Raw genomic sequence first — 21,366 nt, 5'->3', positions numbered from 1 at the left:
GTTGTATCCCATCCACCTCCATCAACACAAAGCAGTTCTCTCACCTTCATACTACCACAATGTACCAGCAGCATTTGTAGGAATTTTGCTCGGTTTACCATCAATTTGCAGCTATGTATCAGCCCATATATCAATCACTGTGCCATTTCCAACTCTCCACACCAATCCATCACGTAAAAGGCCCTTTGCACCCCACATACTCCATGAAAAACTAGGATCAAAGCCCCTATTAGCTTCAATCACCTATTAATTTTTGAAGTATTTTGCCTTCAAAATTTTGTGGAGCAACGTTGACTCATTTGTGTGTAATCTCTACTCATCATGTAAGTGGGAATAGCTTGCGCAACGGCTTCTTTAAGAACCTCCTCCCCCGGTCTTGACATCAATCTCTCCTTCCACCCATTCACCTTCTTCCAAATGCTCTCCTTCAAGCAGGCAAAAATCATTTTTTTAGATTTACCAATTATTGTCGGCAAACCTAAATATTTCTCATGTTTCTCCACCTCTCTAACACCAAGAGTCTCAATGATCGACTGCCTCCTTTTCACTGACACACATTTGCTAAAAGCAACCTCCGTCTTATCTAAATTGACTTTCTGACTAGACGCTCTTTTTTATCTACTGATAATTTCAGCAATCTTTCTCACTCCTCAAAGTGATAATAACATAGAGCCACCAAATCGACTAGGGTTGTCAAACGTGTCGTGTCGTGTCGTGTTCGTGTTCGTGTCAATATTAAACGGGTTGAAAAACCCTTGACCCAAACCTAACCCATTTATTAAACGGGTTGAAAACCCTTGACCCAAACCTAACCCATTTATTAAACGGGTTACCTGTGTAACCTTTTAACCCACATAATATATAATAAACTAATTAATATTCAACATAATAATTAAAAAGACATACATCATTAACTAACGATACTACAAGAGATTAAAGCTACTGATTTTGGCAAAAGATACTACAAGAACATAAAGATAATGGTTTTAGCAACCAACCAATACATAAGAGTTGTCCAAGTCCCAACCTTCATAATGACAACTTCTAAAACATGCATCAGTACTTAAGTTCATGGATTACATATATGATTAAGTCTTAAATAAGGAGTAACTGAGTACTATCTAGAATTTTTTAAAGTGGAAAAGTGAAATGTAAAAAAGTTAAAAAAAAAAAAAATTATTTGTCCGCCAAATTAAACCACCAAACAATCCCCAAAATTTAAGTATAGCGACAATGCTTTCTACAACCGGTAGAGTACAAGTTTAGAATAATGTTTCAAAAAAAAGTTTAGAATAAAAATCCAGGTTTCTTTTTCTACTTTTTAATCAGGTTGATCGTGTCGGGTTCGTGTTAACGGGTTGTCGTTCAACCCATTTACATAATCGGGTTATGCGTGTCGGTTTCGGGTTGAAAATTTCAACCCAAACCTAACCCGTTTAATTACGTGTCGTGTTCGTGTTGACCCAATTATTTAAACGGGTCGAGAATTCTTGACCCAAACCCGCGTATTTCGTGTCGGGTTGTCGTGTCGTGTCAGCTTTTGACAGCCCTAAAATCGACCACTATATTTAACCAAAAAAAAAAAAAAAAAAAAAAAAAAAAAAACCATCACTATAAAACTCAGATTGACTAATTGAGCACAATCGCCATCACCAAACTCAGCTTGAGCCATCATCATCTCCACCTGCACTGCTGCACCCCGCTAAAATCGTTAGATCTTCTCTCTCCTCCATGATTAAGCATAAAAATTGCTAATCATTGAAAATCTACACTACAACACTTGGCCATGAGCCACCATCTTCACCGCCCCAAAGTCGTCGGATCAACCTCTTCTCCTCTTTCCTCTGTGATGAGAATTGGCAGACATTCTATGGTGAAGCAAACAATTTTTACCCTTTCCCTTGTTTTAGTTCTTTACTTGTTCTTCAACACCTTCTTTCTCTCTCCTCTCACACCCCATTCTTCCGTTGATTCTGCCTCTTCTTCGTTCTCGCTTTTCAACAATAATGGTGATAATTCGGCCAAGAAGGTGAAGATTTACATGTATGATTTGCCTAGGAAGTTCACTTATGGTGTGATCGAAAGCTATGCGATGGCAAGAGGTGGGATCAAATCGCCGGTGTCAGATGATTCAGAGCTTAAGTATCCTGGGAATCAGCATTCCGCTGAGTGGTACTTGTTTTCTCAATTGGATAAGGATGAGAAACACCGAGTTGACTCCGCTGTTTCGAGGGTTTTCGACCCCGAAGAGGCGGATTTGTTCTACGTTCCGTTTTTCTCGTCTTTGAGTTTGGTGGCGAATCCAATAAGGGCTGCAAATGCGAATGCTGGTAACGCGGCTGTTTCCGGGGTTTATAGTGATGAGAAGATGCAAGAGGAATTGATTGATTGGTTGGAAGAGCAAGTGTATTGGAAGAGGAATAATGGGTGGGATCATGTGTTTATATGCCAAGATCCTAATGCTTTGTATAAGGTTGTTGATAAGATTAAGAATGGTATTCTACTGGTTTCTGATTTTGGTAGGTTGAGGCCTGATCAGGCTTCCCTTGTGAAGGACATTATCTTGCCATACTCGCATCGGATTAATTCTTATAAGGGTGATATAGGTGTCGAAAATCGTAAATCATTGCTCTTCTTCATGGGTAATAGGTACAGGAAAGAGGTAATCTTTCTGTCTATTTTGCTTGTTTTGTTTATGCTTTGGTATGCTTGATAAAATGACCCAAGCAGCATTAAGTACTATGTATATTGTTTGTTGTTTTAGAACCCGAAATTTTACTTGTATTTGATCAATGTTTGATTTGTACTCAAGTGATGCAACCCTGACTTATTGCTGGTTTAGTTATGGTTAATTTGTAACACAGTCCCTTAGTTGGTTTAACTGATGGCTTAGATTGGTCTGTGTTATTTAGTTAATCCGATTGATTAGCTTTGTAGTTTTCGAATCTGTTTGATACACATATAACATACATGTATACACATACACATATAGAATTGGACCGTTTTGCCTATCTTAGATGTCAATATTGATTGTGAAATTATGATGAGTTTCACTGTCTGGTTAATTTCTGTCAGTAGGACATTTGATGAGTCATGTGTGGTAAGCTTGTTGAATTTTGATGCTTGTAGTTCTCTTACCCGAATATGGAAGATGGATCGATTATTCTAACTGGATTTACTTAGTAGTTTTATAGTTTTTGCTTTTCCCTTCCATCGTCAAGGTTAGGTTGAAGTTAGCCTGCAACATCTTATACGGAGTATTACTTTACTTGGTAGGCCATAGTTGTAGCCTTGTAGGGGTTGGATCTGTATTATAATAGTATCATTGCTGGACAATTGGACATTGCTCATTGTTCTCTTTTTTCCTTGGAGCCTAGAGGAACTACATGTCGTCATTTGATGCATCTCTTGGTGCATTTAGTGACAGAATCTTAGTGCTTGTCATTTCATTTCTTCATTTTTTTTCTTGATTTGTGTAAGTCAAGCAGGGACCTTATTTGAAATTAACTTTGTGGAAAGAGTGTACTTACAAAAAGTTATAGTTCGTATGTTTTCTTTTTCCCCGATAAACAGCTGATAAAATTATACTTTGTATATATTCCCAACTACAAGCAAGAGCCCAGAATCACTTCCATGCCCATTTCCTGCCAACAAAACATCACTGTGAGGTGTGCTGTTGTTGAAGTAAGTCAGATGATGGGTTAAGGTGAGTGACTGAGTTTGACTAGAGACTACATGATGGATTTTTAGTGCAACAAAGGGAGCCACACATCATACAGGCCATAAGCATATGATTATATGATGTAATCTTCCAAGAATGATAATCACTTTGTCCCCTTTCCTAAAGTTATTGATTTCATATAAGTGACTTAAATTTGTATAATACCCAAAACATGGTGAAAAAATACAGCCGTATTGTTTTAGTAGGGCCGTATCACAAAGGATTTCAATTGATCAAATAGTATTGTGTTTTTCAAAAACCTGATGTCAGTTTGAATCAAACATTCCAATCCCAATACGCCCCACATTGAATATTGCATCTTCTGATATGAAATAACCAAGGAAAAGAGGGGAATATCAACAAACATCAATTCCAATGCAACAACACAATATAAACCTATCTCAAAAATTACCAAAATCTATGAAATAGGAGTTCTTAATCAAAGCCAACACCAAGTAAAGTTAGGATTAAGGTGTAACCACAAAGATAGCAAATATTCACCAAAATTAAGGAGAGAGAATATCTCATAGTTTTCAAAAATAAGCAAATATCTTTTGCAAGTTTAACCCTATGCATAGGGTATTACAAAAAAACCTAGGGTTGTTAAATTACCCCTAGGATTACAAGATGAAGGGCCAAGATTAAACAATGAAAGTAAGAGAAAAAATAGAAAATTCATTCGCGTTAAATAGTGCCATTGAAGCGGCGGATAGGATCGGGCGCTTCTCGCGGGCAGCAACACAAATGGCTATAACTTCTTTGTTTCTTGCTCAAATTAGGCATATGGCCTAGCGTTGGAACTCTCCGACTCTACTCTAAGTAATGCTTTTTTGATCAAGTACAAACCTTTCTTTCTCATCCTTGTTTCCATGCTCACATCTTCACCAATCAATTGTAAAATCAAGACAATTGATTGTTGAAGGTAGCCATGGCTTTTCCCTCCCTTTGTAGTAGGGTGGCTCTTTTGAGTCTTGTGTAGCTTTGTGTTTGTTTGGGTGGTCCTAAGATCTTTTTTTTGTTGTAGTTTCAACTTAGCTAAGTTGTAAGTTGTAACCTTTCTCGTTTGGTAATAAAATCTCTTATTTACCAAAAAAAAAAAAAAAAATAAAAAAAAATCAATTGTAAAATCAAGACACAACGAGAACCTTTATTCGCTTAAGCCAAATCATTAGATAGGGTATTTATCCAAAAGTAGATTGAAACCATAAATCCCACTAAACAGATCATATGACCGAAAAAATTGCCCGTTTGGCCGTCCGTTAAAAATAATCCCACATCACTCTTTCTCTCTTGAAAAGGAATTGACCTCATTTCCTAAAGGTGACATAAACTCAAATCAAACCTTCAGATAATTTAATCCTACTTGATTTTAAATCATCACTCGCTCCCAATCTTAGGAGCGCCCGCTCCTCTAAGGACATGAACTTGAAGAATTTTGCAGTAGCGAGGAGCGCCCACTCCTTTTTAGAGGATTGCCCGGTCCAACTGTAATAGACTAACCTTAGGAGGGTAATTTGGGGATTTTTGTATTATTAGGTTTTATAGTCCCTAGCTTTAGTATAAATAGAGGGAGGGTAGAGAGTGGAAGGTAGGCAGAAAATTGGTATGAACCTTTTGGAGAGTTATGGCCTAAAGCCAATTTGAAGAGTTGTGAGCTAAACTCACTTTCGAAGATTGATAGCCTTAAGCTATTAAATTATTGTTTGTAACCCTTTCACTATTATCAATCAATTTAAAGCTTTCACCTTTATTAATCTGCTATTTTAAATCAAAACCAGTGTTGCTACACTGACTTTGCTGGGTGATCGAACTCAGTCCATTACACCAACCTACTAGAGTGGAGCTCCAGCTCCCTTATGCGTTGGGTTTTGCTACCTTTGTTTTTTGTTTTTACTTGCTTTCAATCTGCTGTCATTTGTAATCCAAGGGTTGTATTATTAAGACTCTAGGTTTATTTGTAAAGCCATTAAAAAGGGTAAAGCTTGCTTTTGGGAACAACTTTTGCTTATTTTCAAACCTTTATGAGATTTTCTCTCCATCCATAATCTTTGTGATTATTGCAAATCTATGTGATTTCTCCCCTATTCTTTGCTCTACTTTTTGTTAGACTTGGATTAAACCCTTATTGCATTAAACTTGGTGATTGGTTAGATCAAAATCTATCTTTGTTATTTGTTTTCTCTCAAATTGCGTCTTAAACATTGAAGCTTGGATTAAAAGTTGGTTTTTCTTTGTTATTTTATATCATCTTCACTTCTAAGTCACATGCTATTTAGAGATCGAGATTTCCCATGTTTCTCCCTAATAGTGGCTTCCTCTAATAGTCTACTCTAACTATTCTAATAGCTTACAACTATTATAAAATCTTAAAACAATTTGAATTCAAATTCGCATCGCGGCATGATCCGTGATCAATGTATCATTTCATTTCCGTTACCACTCTGAGACCGTACGTGACCAAAACTGTATTTTGAATGCCGTCTACAGATTTTCTGCATTCCCCATGAAGACTTCACTTTTATCTCATTCCATTTATCTCACATGAACATATCCCATGCTATATTGCTGCATTAGTGATCTTGTCTCAAGTTTTTGCCCTTTTTGAGCCATGTTTTGCTTCAAGTTGGCATCAACGAGTTTGGTTTTTCTGCATAGGGCATGTCAAATGCTGCTTAGCTATAGACCCGGACGTAATATTGTTTGAAGGTTAGTCAATTTTATTTATTGTTGGGGGGTGGGGGGGGGGGTGTGTTGATAAATTTTGGATTTTTACTTTAACTCATTACTACCTTAGGCCCGTAATTTTGTCACTTTCGAACATTGTAATTTATTATCTCTGGAACAAGATAGAGTATTTCAATCTTTTAATTTTTATTATTTATGTGTAAAGGCTCTATGAGAAGTTGCCACTCCTGGTGAAGGGTTATGTTAGAATTAGGAACCAATGGCCTAATGTTTAATGATTTGTGATGCTACATTAGCATACTAAAACCATTAGGAGTGAAATGGATAACTAGTACTCCGTTTGAACTCAAACTCCATTCCTTTATTATTACAATATCTAAGGGGTGTGTGGAGTTTAAGGAACCCACTTGATGAGGAGAGATAAAAAGAAATAAAAGGAGGCACCCATGTGACAGGAATGAGATAGTGAGAAATCATATGCAAATAAAGAAAAGTTGCATTAAATATGATGCTTCCATAAAAAACAGTGTTGCAATGGAATGATGTATATGCATCATAGAGGTATGGCTCAAATTAATAAGAACTTTGAGAGTTTAATAAACTAACTTTAGGGGCAGTAATGTGCTAGAGATCAACAAATTCAAGAGAAACCAAATGCAGAAAAAGAAAGAGAAATAGAGGAATTAGGGAAAGATAGTAGTATTGAAGAACAGAATATTCAGCAATACACCTTAATTCGAGAGGAAGGAGCTCTCCCAGCAACAAACTCAATTCATTTCATAGATACATTCCCCCTCACCCTCATCCCTTATTAATACCCAAAAAATAAGCCAAAAAAAAAACAACTAAACAAGCCAGCCTGCAATAACAAACTCCTAACAAACTTCCCTGAGATTACCACTCTACCCTTCACCACAAAACTGAATGTAACCACCTCACAGCTCAGCAACCTCTAGAGCATCTGATTATTTCTTGATCCTTCTAGCATAAGTGAAGCGAATATCAGACTTAGGCCGAGTCCTTGCAATACCCCCCACCCAAAGTTTCACCTTGTCCTCAAGGTGGAAACTAGGAAACCTGAGATTAACTTCCTCAAAAAATTCCCAAGTAGCTTCAAAGTCCTGCAAGCCCTTCCAGTGAATGAGCACCTCCATGGCAGCCTGTGAATTCCTGACTCCCAACACAGCCCAAGGCTCCACTTCCAAAACCAAGTCAGCAGCAAGCTGTACTGGTAAGTCAGTTGGCTTGTGCACTGAGTCAATGGCCCTCTTGAGCTGAGAAATGTGAAAAACTGGGTGAATTTTAGTCCCTGGTGGCAGCTGCAGCTTGTAGGCTACCTTACCAATCCTTTGCACTACCTGGTAAGGACCATAGAAACGGGGAGATAGCTTGTCATTAGACCTTCTCACCAAGGACCTTTGCCTGTAAGGCTGTAGCTTTAGGTACACCATGTCACCCTCCTGAAACTCACCCTCTCTCCTGCCCTTGTCTTCATATTGTTGCATATACACCTGAGCTTGCACCAGATGAAACTTCAGATCATCAAGAATGGCATCCCGCTCCTGTAATTGCTCCTCAACAGATGACACCATAGTGCTGCCAGCAGAGAACCTAATCAGATGTGGGGGGTCTCTGCCATACAGTGCCTTGAACGGGGTATAGTTGGTGGCAGTGTGAAAAGAGGTGTTGTACCAATATTCAGCCCAAGGTAGCCAACGAGCCCAAGTGTGAGGTTTACCACTCACAAAGCACCTCAAATAAGACTCCACCCCTTTGTTGACAACTTCAGTTTGGCCGCCTGTCTGTGGGTGATAGGCTGTACTACGCATGAGTTGTGTGCCTTGAAACTTGAACAATTCAGTCCAAAAGATGCTAAGGAACACCTTGTCTCGGTCTGAAACAATTGAGCCAGGGATACCATGCAGCCTCACTATCTCAGTCATGAAACAATGTGCCACACTCTGAGCCGTAAAAGGATGTTTGAGGGGTATAAAATGTCCATACTTGGTTAGTCTATCCACAACCACAAGTATGGTGTCCCAACCTAGAGACTTAGGTAACCCTTCGACAAAGTCCATCGAAATGTCCTCCCAAACCCTCTCCGGAATCGGAAGTGGTTGGAGCAACCCCAAGGGAGACAAGGTAGAGGTCTTATTCTGCTGACACACATGGCAATGCTGAACATACTTTGCTACATCCTTTCGCATCCCAAACCAAAACCATTCCTCGGCCAACCTTTGATATGTCTTGAGTTCCCCCGCATGCCCACCAACTAAAGAGTCATGATACTCTTTGAGCAACTTGGTGGTCAGTTCACTATGCTTAGGAATGACAACTCGCCCTTTGTACTTCAAGACCCCATTTTCCAAGGTAAACCACTTGGGTGTGGCTTCCTGTTTCCTGAGCTGCGAAATCAACCTTTGCAGCACTTCATCCCTCTCTATAAAGGCCTGCACATACTCCCATCTCAGATAGAAAGGGATGGGAAAGGAAAAGGTAGGCAGATTTTGGGATTGAATATCACTATTTGAAGAGTTGTGAGCTAAACACACTGTGGAGCCTGATAGGCTAAACCTATTGATTGTGTAAACTGTTCTGTTAATTAAAGCCTTAATCTTTCTTCTCTATTTTACTGTTCTACTGCATTTCTCTGTTTTTAGCTGTGCTTGGCTTGAATCTATTACAGTGAGGTAGAGAGAGATAATGAGGATATGGAAAGGGTCCATGTGATGGAAAGAGAGAATGATAGAAACCACAAATCGAATAAGAATGATAAAAACCATAAATCAAATAAGGTATGTTCCTTTAATTTAGGAACTGTTGGTGTATTGGCTTCCAATCGTCCAGTGACATGAACATCATGTATAAATGTCAATGATAAATAAATCCTTATTATTTAATCATTTAACTATGTCTGCATAGATTTTTCCTATGAAGCGATAAAAAAGCATTGGAAGGAGTGTTGAGCTGAGCAAATTCGATAGCTGATCATTTTAATTGGGTTTCAGATAACTCAGCAGGGCTGTGACCTGTTCTTTTATTGATGTATATATGTTTCCGCCCTTTCAGGAGTGGATGGATGATGAAGGGAATTGGTTATGAGGTTTTATGTTCTTTTAGATTTTAGTCCCTGTGCATTCATGTGTTTCATCTGATCTTGCTTTCAGGGTGGAAAGATTCGTGATGTGCTTTTTGAAATTCTTGAGAATGAAGACGATGTTGTTATAAAGCATGGTGCACAGTCTAGAGAGAGTCGACGTGCAGCTACACAAGGAATGCACACATCAAGGTTCTGCTTGCATCCTGCTGGCGATACTCCATCCGCTTGTCGTCTCTTTGATGCCATTGTAAGCCTGTGCATTCCAGTCATAATCAGTGACCATATTGAATTGCCTTTTGAAGATGTCATAGACTACAAGAAAATCGCAATATTTGTAGATACCAACTCATCAGTGAAGCATGGCTTTCTAGTTAAATTACTCCGGACTGTTACTGAACATAAAATTTTGGAATACCAGCAGGAGATGAAGAAGGTATTGATCCTAATTATGAATGCTCTCTCTTTATTATACATGCTGTATTTGTACTTTTATAAGTTGGTATTGCCTTTTGATTGACATATCAGTAAGTTATGGATCTGCAATCTCGAAAGCAAATTATCTTTGATTAGTTGAATGGTTAGTAGAATTTAAGATGCACTGTTACACTTCTTTTGTTGCTCATAGGCAATACTTTGGGCTGTTAGTGTACAACTAAAGTAGTGTATCTTTGGGTGTCATGATTTCTGTTTTGGGGCATTTTGGGGGGGGGGGGGGGGGTTGGGTTGGGGTGTGGGTGTGGGTGGGGGAATATGCTCTTCTCAGCTCAATTGTTTCATTTTGGAATTGTAGTTGACATTTAGGTTGACATTTCATCTGAATTTACTGTCTTACAAAATACGCAATATGTATTTGGAAATTTGTGAACCACTTTTCTGAAGGTAGAATTGGAATTCTGTAATTGATTTCTGGGATGTAAGTCATATATTAAAAAGAGTCTCGCCAAAAGGCAATTGTAAATTTTGATCTGGTTTAGTCTTGTTTTTGTAGCTTTCTGGCTGATTTGGTGGCTTTAACTTTTCTATTTTGGTAAATAAAGTTTGAATACCCATCAGATACATCAGATAAGGCAGTAACTTGTATGCAGACCACATTGCCATATGATAGGGGGATTTTACCTAATGAAGTAAGGATTGGTGGGTGTGTACTTGATAGTGAGGAATGGATGAGGAAAGTGTGAGAGATACATGTTTGCACAATTTCAGTGTTGAAAGTGAGGATGTTTTACAGAAAAACTCTTCAAAGTTTGATTCCTTTTTTATTCCATATTATAAGCATTTTATAACAGACACTAGGGATTCCCTTTCCTTTAAGGGATCATTTGGTTGGGGGTATTCATCAAAGGGAATGGGAATCAACTGCCCTCATTCCCTTTGTTGTTGTTTGTTAGACCTTTTTTCCCATTCCCTTTACCCTCTTCATTCCCCCAAATCCTTCTAAGTTGATTCCCCACCCCCCTTAGGAATTTCCATTCCCATTCCCTAGCCACCACAACAACACCATACCACCATCCTCCTACCTACCCAAAAACCCATCCACCGCACCACACCTCATCTCCCCAACCCTCGCCGCCGCTCCCTCGCTCCTCGCCGTCGCTCCCCCGCCCCTCGCCGCCCTTGCATTGCTCTTCCCGGCCCCGTAAAAACCCTATAAACGATCCCCTCTCCCCGTATAATCGTCCGTCGAGGGTTTCGATGGTGGTGGGAGAGCCGATGGACAGTTATACGGGGAGAGGCCATTGTTTCTAGGGTTTTTGCGGGGTTGGGGGAGGTTATTACGGGGAGGGGAGAGCTGTGCAAGGGCGGAGAGCGGCGGCGAGGGGTGGGGGAGGTTCGGCGAAGGGTGACGAGTGGTTGGGGATGTGCGACGAGTGGTGTGGTGGCTGAAAAAGTTGGGAAGTGAATAAATTAGGTGGTTGTGTGGTGGTGGTGTAGTGGTGGGATTGGTGATAGTGTTTTCCTTTGTTTTTAAAACAAACAACATAGAAAATTTGGGTAATTTTACTCCATTCTCTTTCTTTCCCTTTGTTCATTCCATTCCGTTTATTTGGGTATGGTGGGTCTTATGCTTGAATTTATTTGTGGTTTGTGACATGTTTTGCAAAGTATGTCTCACCCTACGTGATAGTCTCTATTTTGGTGGAGGAATATTTTTTTAGGATAGGTGTATACACTGACATGACCATAAATCACCCAATATTCTGTTATAACTCATCAATATCCCTTTTAAATTCAAAAGAAGTGGACCAAATTTACCTGCTTATAATAATAAATTGGAATGTCTCGGTTATAACAGTAGTTGCGGGTACAAATCCTTCGCAATAATCCACCTATTTTTTTATTTTTATTTTTTATTTTATTTTATTTTATTTTTTATTTATTTATTTTTGCGATTTTGCTTGTATTACCATTGAACTCTTTTGAGCATCTATCCACCAGCCTTACGATTATTCTTTCTATGCCAAGGAGGCTATGGGATAAATCACTCACTCTTCTTTTGGAAATTAACATTAGTTTCTTCAAAGGAAATTTTGCATTAAACTACCTTTTATAACCACTTTTTTTTGCAGGAAACCACCTTATAAAATATTTTCACAAAAACACACCTTAATCTAAATTTTTTTTGCAAGGCCACACCTTTCCCCGGAAAATAGACTTTGACCTTGTTTTCCGGGGTTGACTCGACCACGTGCTTTGCACATGACCCCCCAAATCCACTAACCTCCTTTTCCCCCCGACCCAACCCCCTCCCCCTTAAATTGGTCGGAGACCACCTCCCCCCTTCATCGCCGGCGACCGCATTCCCTCCCTTTTCCCATTCCCGTCCTTAAACCCAACCCTCAAGCCCTAAACCCAATTCCCAAATCCATTCCCGTACCTTTGTGAAGTGCAACATCCATGGAGGTTGACGGATGGAGGAGTTTGGGTCTAGGTCAATAAATCGAACGACGACGTTTTAGGTGGAAGAGGAGGAGAGAGAATTCGTGGGCGGCGGTTTAGGAAAGTGGGTAGTGGTGGAACTCAGGGTTCGAGTGGTGAGAGTGAAGGATGTGATGGTTGTTAGGTGGAAGAGGAGGAGAGAGAATTCGTGGGTTGGGGGAAAGGGAAGGGAGTAGGATCACCGGCACCGGGGTATGGAGGTGGTCGTCGGCGTCGGTATCTAGCAGGGGTTGGCAGCGGGCGAGGGAAATTGGTTGGCCGGGTTTTTGGTTGGCTGTGGAAAGTAGTTGGCAGCCGGAAAATTGGTTAAATCGTGGTTTTAGGGTGTCACGTGTGAGGCACGTGGCCGGGTCAACCCCGAAATACAAGGTCAAAGTCTGTTTTCCGGCCAAAGGTGTGGTCTTGCAAAAAAAATTTGGAATAAGGTGTGTTTTTGCGAAAAATTTTTTATAAGGTGGTTTCTTGCGAAAATATGGTTATAAAAGGTGGTTTAATGCAAAATTTCCTTCTTCAAATCCCTCATCCTTTAGACATCATGTATACCCAACTACAACAGTTGGGTAGCCATCATAGACATCATGTATCTCTTGAAGTGACTTGCTCATTTTATATGTCATATACATAATGACAGCTGACAAATTGGGTTTACGGTTGGTAATAAAGTTCAAGTGAGTAATGGATTATATGGAATAGCATGTCCATGCAATTTGAATGCATAAACAATTTTCTCAGGTCAGTTTAGATTTTGTCAAATTGTGATTGTATCAGGTCAATTTTTGACAGCCATAACGCTATTTGCTTCTCATAAGTTGTTGGCATTCGTTTTCTTAAGGCCTTTTTTGTACAAGGATGGTTGGCCTAGATACTCTAATTCAATCACCTATTTTTTGTGAGATTAGCAACTATTTATGCACTTGCTGAATTTTCACTTGGAACAATGTCTAGTCGTAAAATACTACATATATCTGAGCCCCTAGCCTACTTAGCTGATGGCGGAGGCCTTTAGTGGCATTGTGGTTTGATTTTATATCGGCAATGTGGCTTACTCTCTACATTCGGTGATGTACTGCAGGTCAAGCATTATTTTGAATACGAGGATCCGGATGGAACAGTAAATGAAATCTGGCGTCAAGTTAGTTTGAAAGTTCCCCTGGTTAAGCTGATGATCAACCGTGACAAACGACTTGTAAGAACGGAGTTGTCTCAACCTGACTGCTCTTGCGTTTGTTCAAATCAAACAGGCACCTTAATCACCTTATAGGGTCATTGTTTTGAATTACGTATGTCAGCTGTCTGCTCCTTTACTGCTAATTCAGGGTATTTCGCCGAAAACCTCAAACTGAAATTGCAGTAGCTCTACGTCATCTGTAGAAGCAAAGATAGACATCCACTGTGCACCGCGGCTGCTCGTGAGACTGGCTATGATTCATGTTCATGTTGTCGCGGATCTAACATTTTGTTTATTCAAATGGATGCTCTTGCGCTCTTGGTGATTCAATTAAACCATAGAGAATGTAATGGCAAGAAAATAGGAGATAATTTTAGTAATGTAACTATATATATACTAGTTTCATGCCCCGTGCGATGTCCAGGTTGTTTATTAGATTTTAAGATTTTTTTTTATAATTTTTTTAATTTATATGTTAATTTTTTTTTTTTAAAAAAAAAACTAACATATAAAGCTAAACTTTTAGCCAGATGATGAGACAGTGACACTTGAGGTTTCAACTTTACGCCAAATGTCGCGCCACGTAGGATAGAGTTATATAGAATTCAATCTGTAGGATAAAAAAGTTATTTAGAATTTTATTTTCAATTAAATTTGAATAGAATTTATAAAATTGTTAGTTTAGAGTTTTATTTTCGATAAAGTAGCAATATTTCAAATGTATAAATTGAATAATAATTTTATTCTAAAAATAGTTGGATTATAATTCTCATAAACTATCATATAAATTTATTTTTTGAATCATTATACTTCCTCTGTTTTTTTAGTTGATACCGTTTGACTTTTACACTATTCACAGACTACACTTTGACTCGATTTTATGATTTATGGATACAATAAAATATAATCATGTGAGATTTTGTTTGAATCGTTTATATGTATATTTTGTTAATATTCACTTTTTATAATTTTACAATGTTGATAATTGAAGATATTAAACGTTAAAAACATGCGTTGACAAGTTTGATAATAGAAAGGAATCAACTAAAAAAATAAGAGGAAGTATTTTTTTTGGAGCGATGGAAGTAGTTCAAAATGTACCACTTCTATTTATAATATATTCTAATCAATTAAAATAATATACTTCACAATCTAATATAATTTTATTACTGTGTGTAGACCTGTTAATCGCGTCGGGTCACGAGTCATTTCGGACAGGGTCATTTCAGGTTACGGGTCAAGAAATGTTCAACCTTAGCCCAAGGTTTTGGGTTCGGGTCAACACATTGGGTTTAGAACAATTTTTTTATTTAATTTAATTTTGCTAATTTTTAGAATTTTCTAATATTTTATGCTTACTTTGCTATTTTTTTTAAATATATTTTAATGGAACACTTTCACCAATATTATTGTTATTAGTCATTACATTCTTTTTATATAGTTTAAATCATCACAAAAAGACATTAATTCCTAACTAATTTTGTATCAATGATACATTTTAAAATTTAACATATGGGTTAAAAATTTATCTTAAAATTCAATAAACAATCCGAGCATCGCACGGGCAAAATATATTCATTAATATGAACTTTTTTCTATCCAAATAAATCATACATGTCAATCTAATGGTTAGTTCTACATGCGCGACACTTACGAAAAGTTGGAATGCTATATTTCGTCCCCCGGCTAATCGTACTCCTTAATTATGTCGCATGATTTGATTAATCGTATAACTTTATTTATTCAGGAATGTCTAAATTAAATTTTATATCAATTAAATAAAATGTATCGTAAATAGATTTATTTTGAAGTATCCTTTAACACAAATATTATGATATAAAAAACAATTTAATAGGATAGTTATTAGAGTTATAATCTAATTATTAATTTGAATAAAGTTATAATTTAATTTATAATATTGGTATTTTATTGAAAATAAAACTCTAAATCAATCATTTTATATTAAAATTATATCAAAATTTTATTGAAAATAACACTCTAAAATAACTTTTGTATACTACAAAATTTTATAAATCTATCCAACTTTTTTTTATTAAAAAAATAATATTCCAATAACTCCTACATGTCAAAAATAATTATCTTTATATAACGCTTATGTGGCACGACACTTAGCTTTATGTTATAAATTTGAATAAAATTATAATTTAATTTATAATATTGGTATTTTATTGAAAATAAAACTCTAAAACCAATAAATTTATCCTAAAATTCTATCCAAATTTTATTGAAAATAAATCTCTAAATTAATTTTTTATGCTACAAAATTTTTCTTAAATCTATCCAACTTTTTTTATAAAAAAAATAGTTCAATAACACCTACGTGTCAAAATAATTATCCTTATATGTGCTTATGTGACGCGACACTTGGCGAAAAAGTTGAAACGCCAAGTGTCGTTGTCTCGTGTCTTGGCTAAAAGTTTAGCTTTATATATTTTTTTGACACCATCTTTATAGATTAGTTAATGTAGACACCCAAATGTGTCTCCCCAAAAACCAAACCTAGTGATGAATACTTTTCACGTCGTATGATTATCGAATGAGGTGAAAGTGTGAAAGTCTAATGATGCGGTTGTTGTTATTAAAACTCCTTTCTGTTTTTGAAATGTACTCTATTTATGAAAATAGCCAATCCAATACAGTTAGGTTCATGATAAAGGTCCAATAATAGTGTAGTTAGATTAGGCTCGAAAAGAGCTTTCCAACGATATATTATAAGCCCAATTCTGATGAATAATGAGGAAGTTATGGCCAAAATACTAAATTGGGCCCGATATGGTTTTTATATGCGGCCCAATGATCTAGAGGAGGGCCTAATATTAATTATCATTCCTAAAGCTATTAGAATTGATTATAGTCTTCTAGAATAGTCTAGAAGATTCTCTTAAATCGAAATGGAATTAGGATTGATAATTATGTTTAAAGAATTTTATTTGGAATAAAATAAGTATTTTATGAAAATCTAATTTTAATTGATAAACGCGGAGATTACTACTTAATCATATTAAGAAGAGGATTACGCTTACAAAGCGCATTTTATATCTTAATCAGCGCAAGACGACAAGCTTGTCGCCAACAAGGAAAAGGTCTCGCCGGCGCGAGTGAAGGGAAGTACTCGTAGAACCAAATCTACATAGATGACGAAAAATCAGTAAAAGCTTGCACTAGTCTAGGGCTAAATTTCAAAAAAGGAGAGAAATATACCTCTACGACCCTCTAGAATCTGGAAAGTGCGATCTCTCCAGATAAGGCCTGTGACGGCAGGAACGTCGCAAGCTCAGTAGAAAGTCAGCATAGGCCAAGCAGGCCAGTCATGCATCCCAACCAAATGAAGGTCGCGAACAACCTTCAAGTAGTAGAGGAGCACTCGACTACCTTTGTTAGGAGAAAAGGTCCCTGACAGCAAAATCAGCACAAAGATGCACACCCGCTGCTCGCGAGTGGTCGCATCATCCTCAAAAGCCGCTACCAGCGTGCCACGGCGAATACACCGGGAACTGAGCTACTGAGCCTCGGCACGGGCCCGAACAGCAATCGGACCCTACAACTCCAGAACGATCGGCGAGTAGACAGTAATGTCGCTGTCGAACGGTAGCGGAGTAGACTGAAACTCCAGCCCCGTAATGAGACTGAAGTCGGCTGGAGTGACCGTCATCTCACCCCATGGAAAGTGGAAAGTGTAGGTGGTGTCCCAAAAGAACTCCATCAAAGCTCAAACGACGAAGTTACCCCCATCGTAGGAAAACATGGCCCGGGTGGCCCGAAGAAGAGGAGTCAACCCACATGACTCCCAAAGCTGCCGCAACGCGTCGTCTCGACTGAAAAAATGTGTCGTAAAGTGTGCTGATGGTGGAGTTGCCCGAACCGTGACTACGGGTCCTCCCACTCTCAAGACCGCGTCGGACTTGCTCCGACAGATGGTGCGCAGGAGCAAAGAAAAGGGTGTGCTCGTCCCACTCTGGGAGAGGTCCAAGTCTGGACGTGGACGGAAGGTCCTCACTCTCGCTAGTAGGCTCATCCTCTCGGCGCAAGTCCCCCGACCGAGAACCAGAACCACGTCGTCTAGCCATGCTATATTATGCAAAATTAATTAATTTTAAGGTTCTATAGTATCTAAGATTCGCCTAGCCGCATGATACCATGTTCGCAAAAAACAGAGTACGTAGTACTAAAACAGAGTGTAAATTCAATCTAAGCATAATTAGCATTTTCAAGCAACCAAACAATTTCTTTCAATACTATAGCAAATATTGTGACAAATTGTACAAGAAAAACTAGGAAATACGCAAAAGAACGGGTCACATTGTTCTTTCGCGACCTCGAGAGGTCCAACAATGGTGAATCGCTCATTTCTTCACCAAATTGAGTCAAACAAGTCTCAAAATACTCCCAAGGCAATATACAAGCATGATCAATAAAATTCAAGGCATAAAATTCAACAAACAAAGCAAATTAAGCAAGAACATGTTCGAATTTTTCGAAAATTCGTGAACAAGAACGATCAATTCAGCAAAAATCGAAATGAGTTTGAGTAAAACTTACATAGATCGGGAAACTAGAGGTAATAAGCTTCGATTTGCAACAAGTTTGAGCGAATTCGGTTGAGAATTGAGCAAGAACGAACGATTTGAAGTTTTTAAGAACGAATATGAACAGAGCAGCAGCGCAGTCTGTTGCCAAACGACAGATTTGTCGCGCGGCAACAGTCTGTCGCCTGGTGACAGGCACAAAACGTGGCGATAAGCTGTTCTGGCTAGCGCTGGAGTGGCGACAAAATACGGGGCTCCATATTTTGGTTATATGGACCTTGTGCAGCAGTTTGGATTCCTTGGTACGCCAGTTAGCCCCTCTAAGCAATTTGACATGATTTAGTAATCGGCTCGATTATAATCACATTAAGTGATCGACATAATAAAAGATCGTTTCACTATGCTTAAAGCGCCTAAGTATTGGCTCATTGCAAAGGCACCAAAATAATGGTTCATAAACGGCAAAGGCACCAAAATAATGGTTTATAAACAGCAGAAGCACCGAAGTAATGGTTGACAAACAGCGGAAATGCCGGCATATTGGCACAACAGGAATATCAAAGATCAATAAGTAGAATGATCTTCAACGATGTCCCAAGGTAGAGAGCAGATTGTCTATAACGGCGAAGCATTGCCGTGGCGACGTAATGTCACAACTCTGAAGATGGCAAAGTATGGTCACCTTCGACGATGTCCCGAGGTATGGAGGAGATTGTCTATAGCGGTGAGGTATTGTCGTGGCGAAGTATTGCCACAACCCTGGAGATGACGAGGTACGGTCATTTTCGACGATGTTCCCGAGGTACCGTGGAGGATTGTCACCAAAAGTATTGAGATGGCGAAATAATGTTACCTTCAACGATGGCATTCACAAGGTACCGTGGAGGCTATCACAGCAACAAAAATGCAACCATGTTGGTTACCCCAAAGACGTGTGCTCGACGGTGCAAGATACGCGTTTCTTAACTCTTTTATCGGTTTAACTACGTTAATTTGCAGGTATCGGCGTTACAAGAATGATTTAGGATCGCAGAACGTTCTGAATCATTCTCCGTCCCTATCGCTACTTTGACTTTTGTTTTCTAAACCTAGGTTTCTCCAAACTCAGTCAAAGTAGGGGCTTCTGTCTCCCCAAAACCAAACCCAGTGATGAATACCTTTCACGTCGAACCATAATCGAATGAGGTGAAAGTGTGAAAAGTCAAGTGTTGCGGTTTAGTTTTTATTAAAATTCTCTTCTCTCTGTTTTTGAATAACAACCTTATTTTATTAAAAATAGCCAATTTAGTTTAGTTTGGTCCGTAATAAGGGTCCAATAATAGTGCAGTTGGATGGGGCTCGCAAAGACCTTTCCAACGATATATTATAAGCCCAATTCCGATGAATATTGAGGAAGTTATGGCCAAAATGCTAAACTGGGCCCAGTTTATTCTTTACATGCGGCCCAATGATATAGAGGAGGGCCCAATGTTAATTGTTATTCCTAAAATTATTAGGATTAATTATAATTTTCTAGAAGTCTCTAGAAAGTTCTCTTAAATTCTAATAGAGTTAGGATTAATAATTATATTTTGATGGATTTTTATTTGGAATAAAATATTATTATTATTATTATTATTATTATTATTATTATTATTATTATTATTATTATTATTATTATTATTTTAATTATACGATTTTAGCTTCTGTACGGATTCCGTAGATCAAATTTGGTTAAAGATCGGATTACGCGTGGAAAGCGCGTGAGAGCCAGGCTGTCGCCAAACGACAAGTCTGTCACCACGCGACAGACCTTGTCGCCAAGCAACAGAGTGAATTTCTGGCGACAACGTGTAGTTTTATTCCTTATCAAATTCTATGTTTTTCCGGACTATTTTTCTTATAAACAAGGTCCTCGACCTCCGTTTTCAACAATCAACTCTCATCAATAATCATCAATTCTCTCTATTTTCTCTCTAAGCAATATAGCTTATTCTTTTCTCTCTCTTTCTAAACTAGCTTTTGCAAACACAATTTCGCATACACAAGATCTAGAAAGACCTAGCCAAGTTCCAAGTTGCCTTCGCCCTAGACGTGAAAGGTTTATACTTTTCTGAGGGTTTGGTCCCAAATCCAGTCTAAACTTTATAACTCTTTCTTTTAATTGTTTAGTTTAATTCTTTGATTTATTATTTTCATTGAAGTTTACTAACGCGTGTATTTTTTTTATTAGAAAGAGGTACGAGGCTTCGAAGTAAGTAAATTAGCTTACTCTCTTTTTAATTTCAATGTAGAAAGCATGTTTAGATTTGCTTAATTCCTAATGTCATGTTAGGATGTTATTTAATGCTTTCTAGTATCATGTTTAGGGTGCCTTTACTCTTTTCTAATATCATGTAGGTATCATGCTAGGTTTAAAGATTTGATCTTTAATGCTTAGTGGCATGCTAGGATTTGTTATTAATCTTGTTAGTATCATGTCAAAGATCTTACTATTATATTTAAGAATTATTAACATTTGATTGTTATTATGATTATTATGTTGCTTCATAATTATTATTATTATATTATTGTTATTGCTTGATCACGCCTTTTATGCATGTTTACAGGGATTTTGTACTTGAAATCACGCCTAATAAGATAATTAATAATTTGATTTAGGCTAATATGATTTTAATTCAAGTGATCGCCAATAATAGTTTTATTTGGGCATTAATATTCAACCAACATAGATTAAACAGGTTTAGAGTTAATCTAATGTTTGCATGTTAGTCAGAAACCGCACATGAATACGAGTAGAACAAAGTAGAGGCCTATTTTATAGGGCGGGTCCTCTCTTTTGTAGATTGGATTCGTACCCTCATCCCCGAACCCTATTTGGTTCAAGACCTTATATATGGAGTTGAAGATCTCCTGGATTGTTAAAGGGTGTAACCTTCACCTCGTGATTGGTTTACAAGTTCCTAAAACTTGTTGGCGACTCTTTTGCTCTCTTTTCCTTCCCTTTGGACGCCACCATACTTAAATGTATGATCACAGTGGGGTTCAAGCTTGGGGTTATAGTGCTTGAAATATTCCCTACACAACTCTATTAAGTTCATTTCATTTCAGCACCAATCAGTTCAATTCTAGAAAATGTGAACACGCCCTTAATCTCAATCTGTATGTGATCTATTTCTTCAATATCATTACATTCCTTTTTTTTACTAAAAGCGGACAAAAAATATTA

The 21,366-nt window shown here is 37.9% G+C and overlaps 1 protein-coding gene across 1 annotated transcript; it reads left to right on the top strand.

Moving 5' to 3' along the window:
• The first annotated feature begins 1,662 nt into the window (after positions 1-1,662).
• Positions 1,663-14,204, top strand: LOC145610088 (putative arabinosyltransferase ARAD1). Its single transcript, XM_081665350.1, has 3 exons — positions 1,663-2,662; positions 9,574-9,939; positions 13,516-14,204. The coding sequence occupies exons 1-3, from the start codon at positions 1,787-1,789 to the stop codon at positions 13,702-13,704; spliced, it is 1,431 nt and encodes a 476-aa protein (XP_081521476.1). The 5' UTR covers positions 1,663-1,786; the 3' UTR covers positions 13,705-14,204.
• The last annotated feature ends 7,162 nt before the right edge of the window (positions 14,205-21,366 follow it).

This window comes from Chenopodium album, chromosome 24, assembly GCF_948465745.1.
Source record: "Chenopodium album chromosome 24, dcCheAlbu1.1, whole genome shotgun sequence".
Taxonomy (NCBI): domain Eukaryota; kingdom Viridiplantae; phylum Streptophyta; class Magnoliopsida; order Caryophyllales; family Amaranthaceae; genus Chenopodium; species Chenopodium album.
The sequence above is the reverse complement of the archived record's forward strand: the minus strand, read 5'-3'. Positions and strand labels throughout refer to the sequence as shown.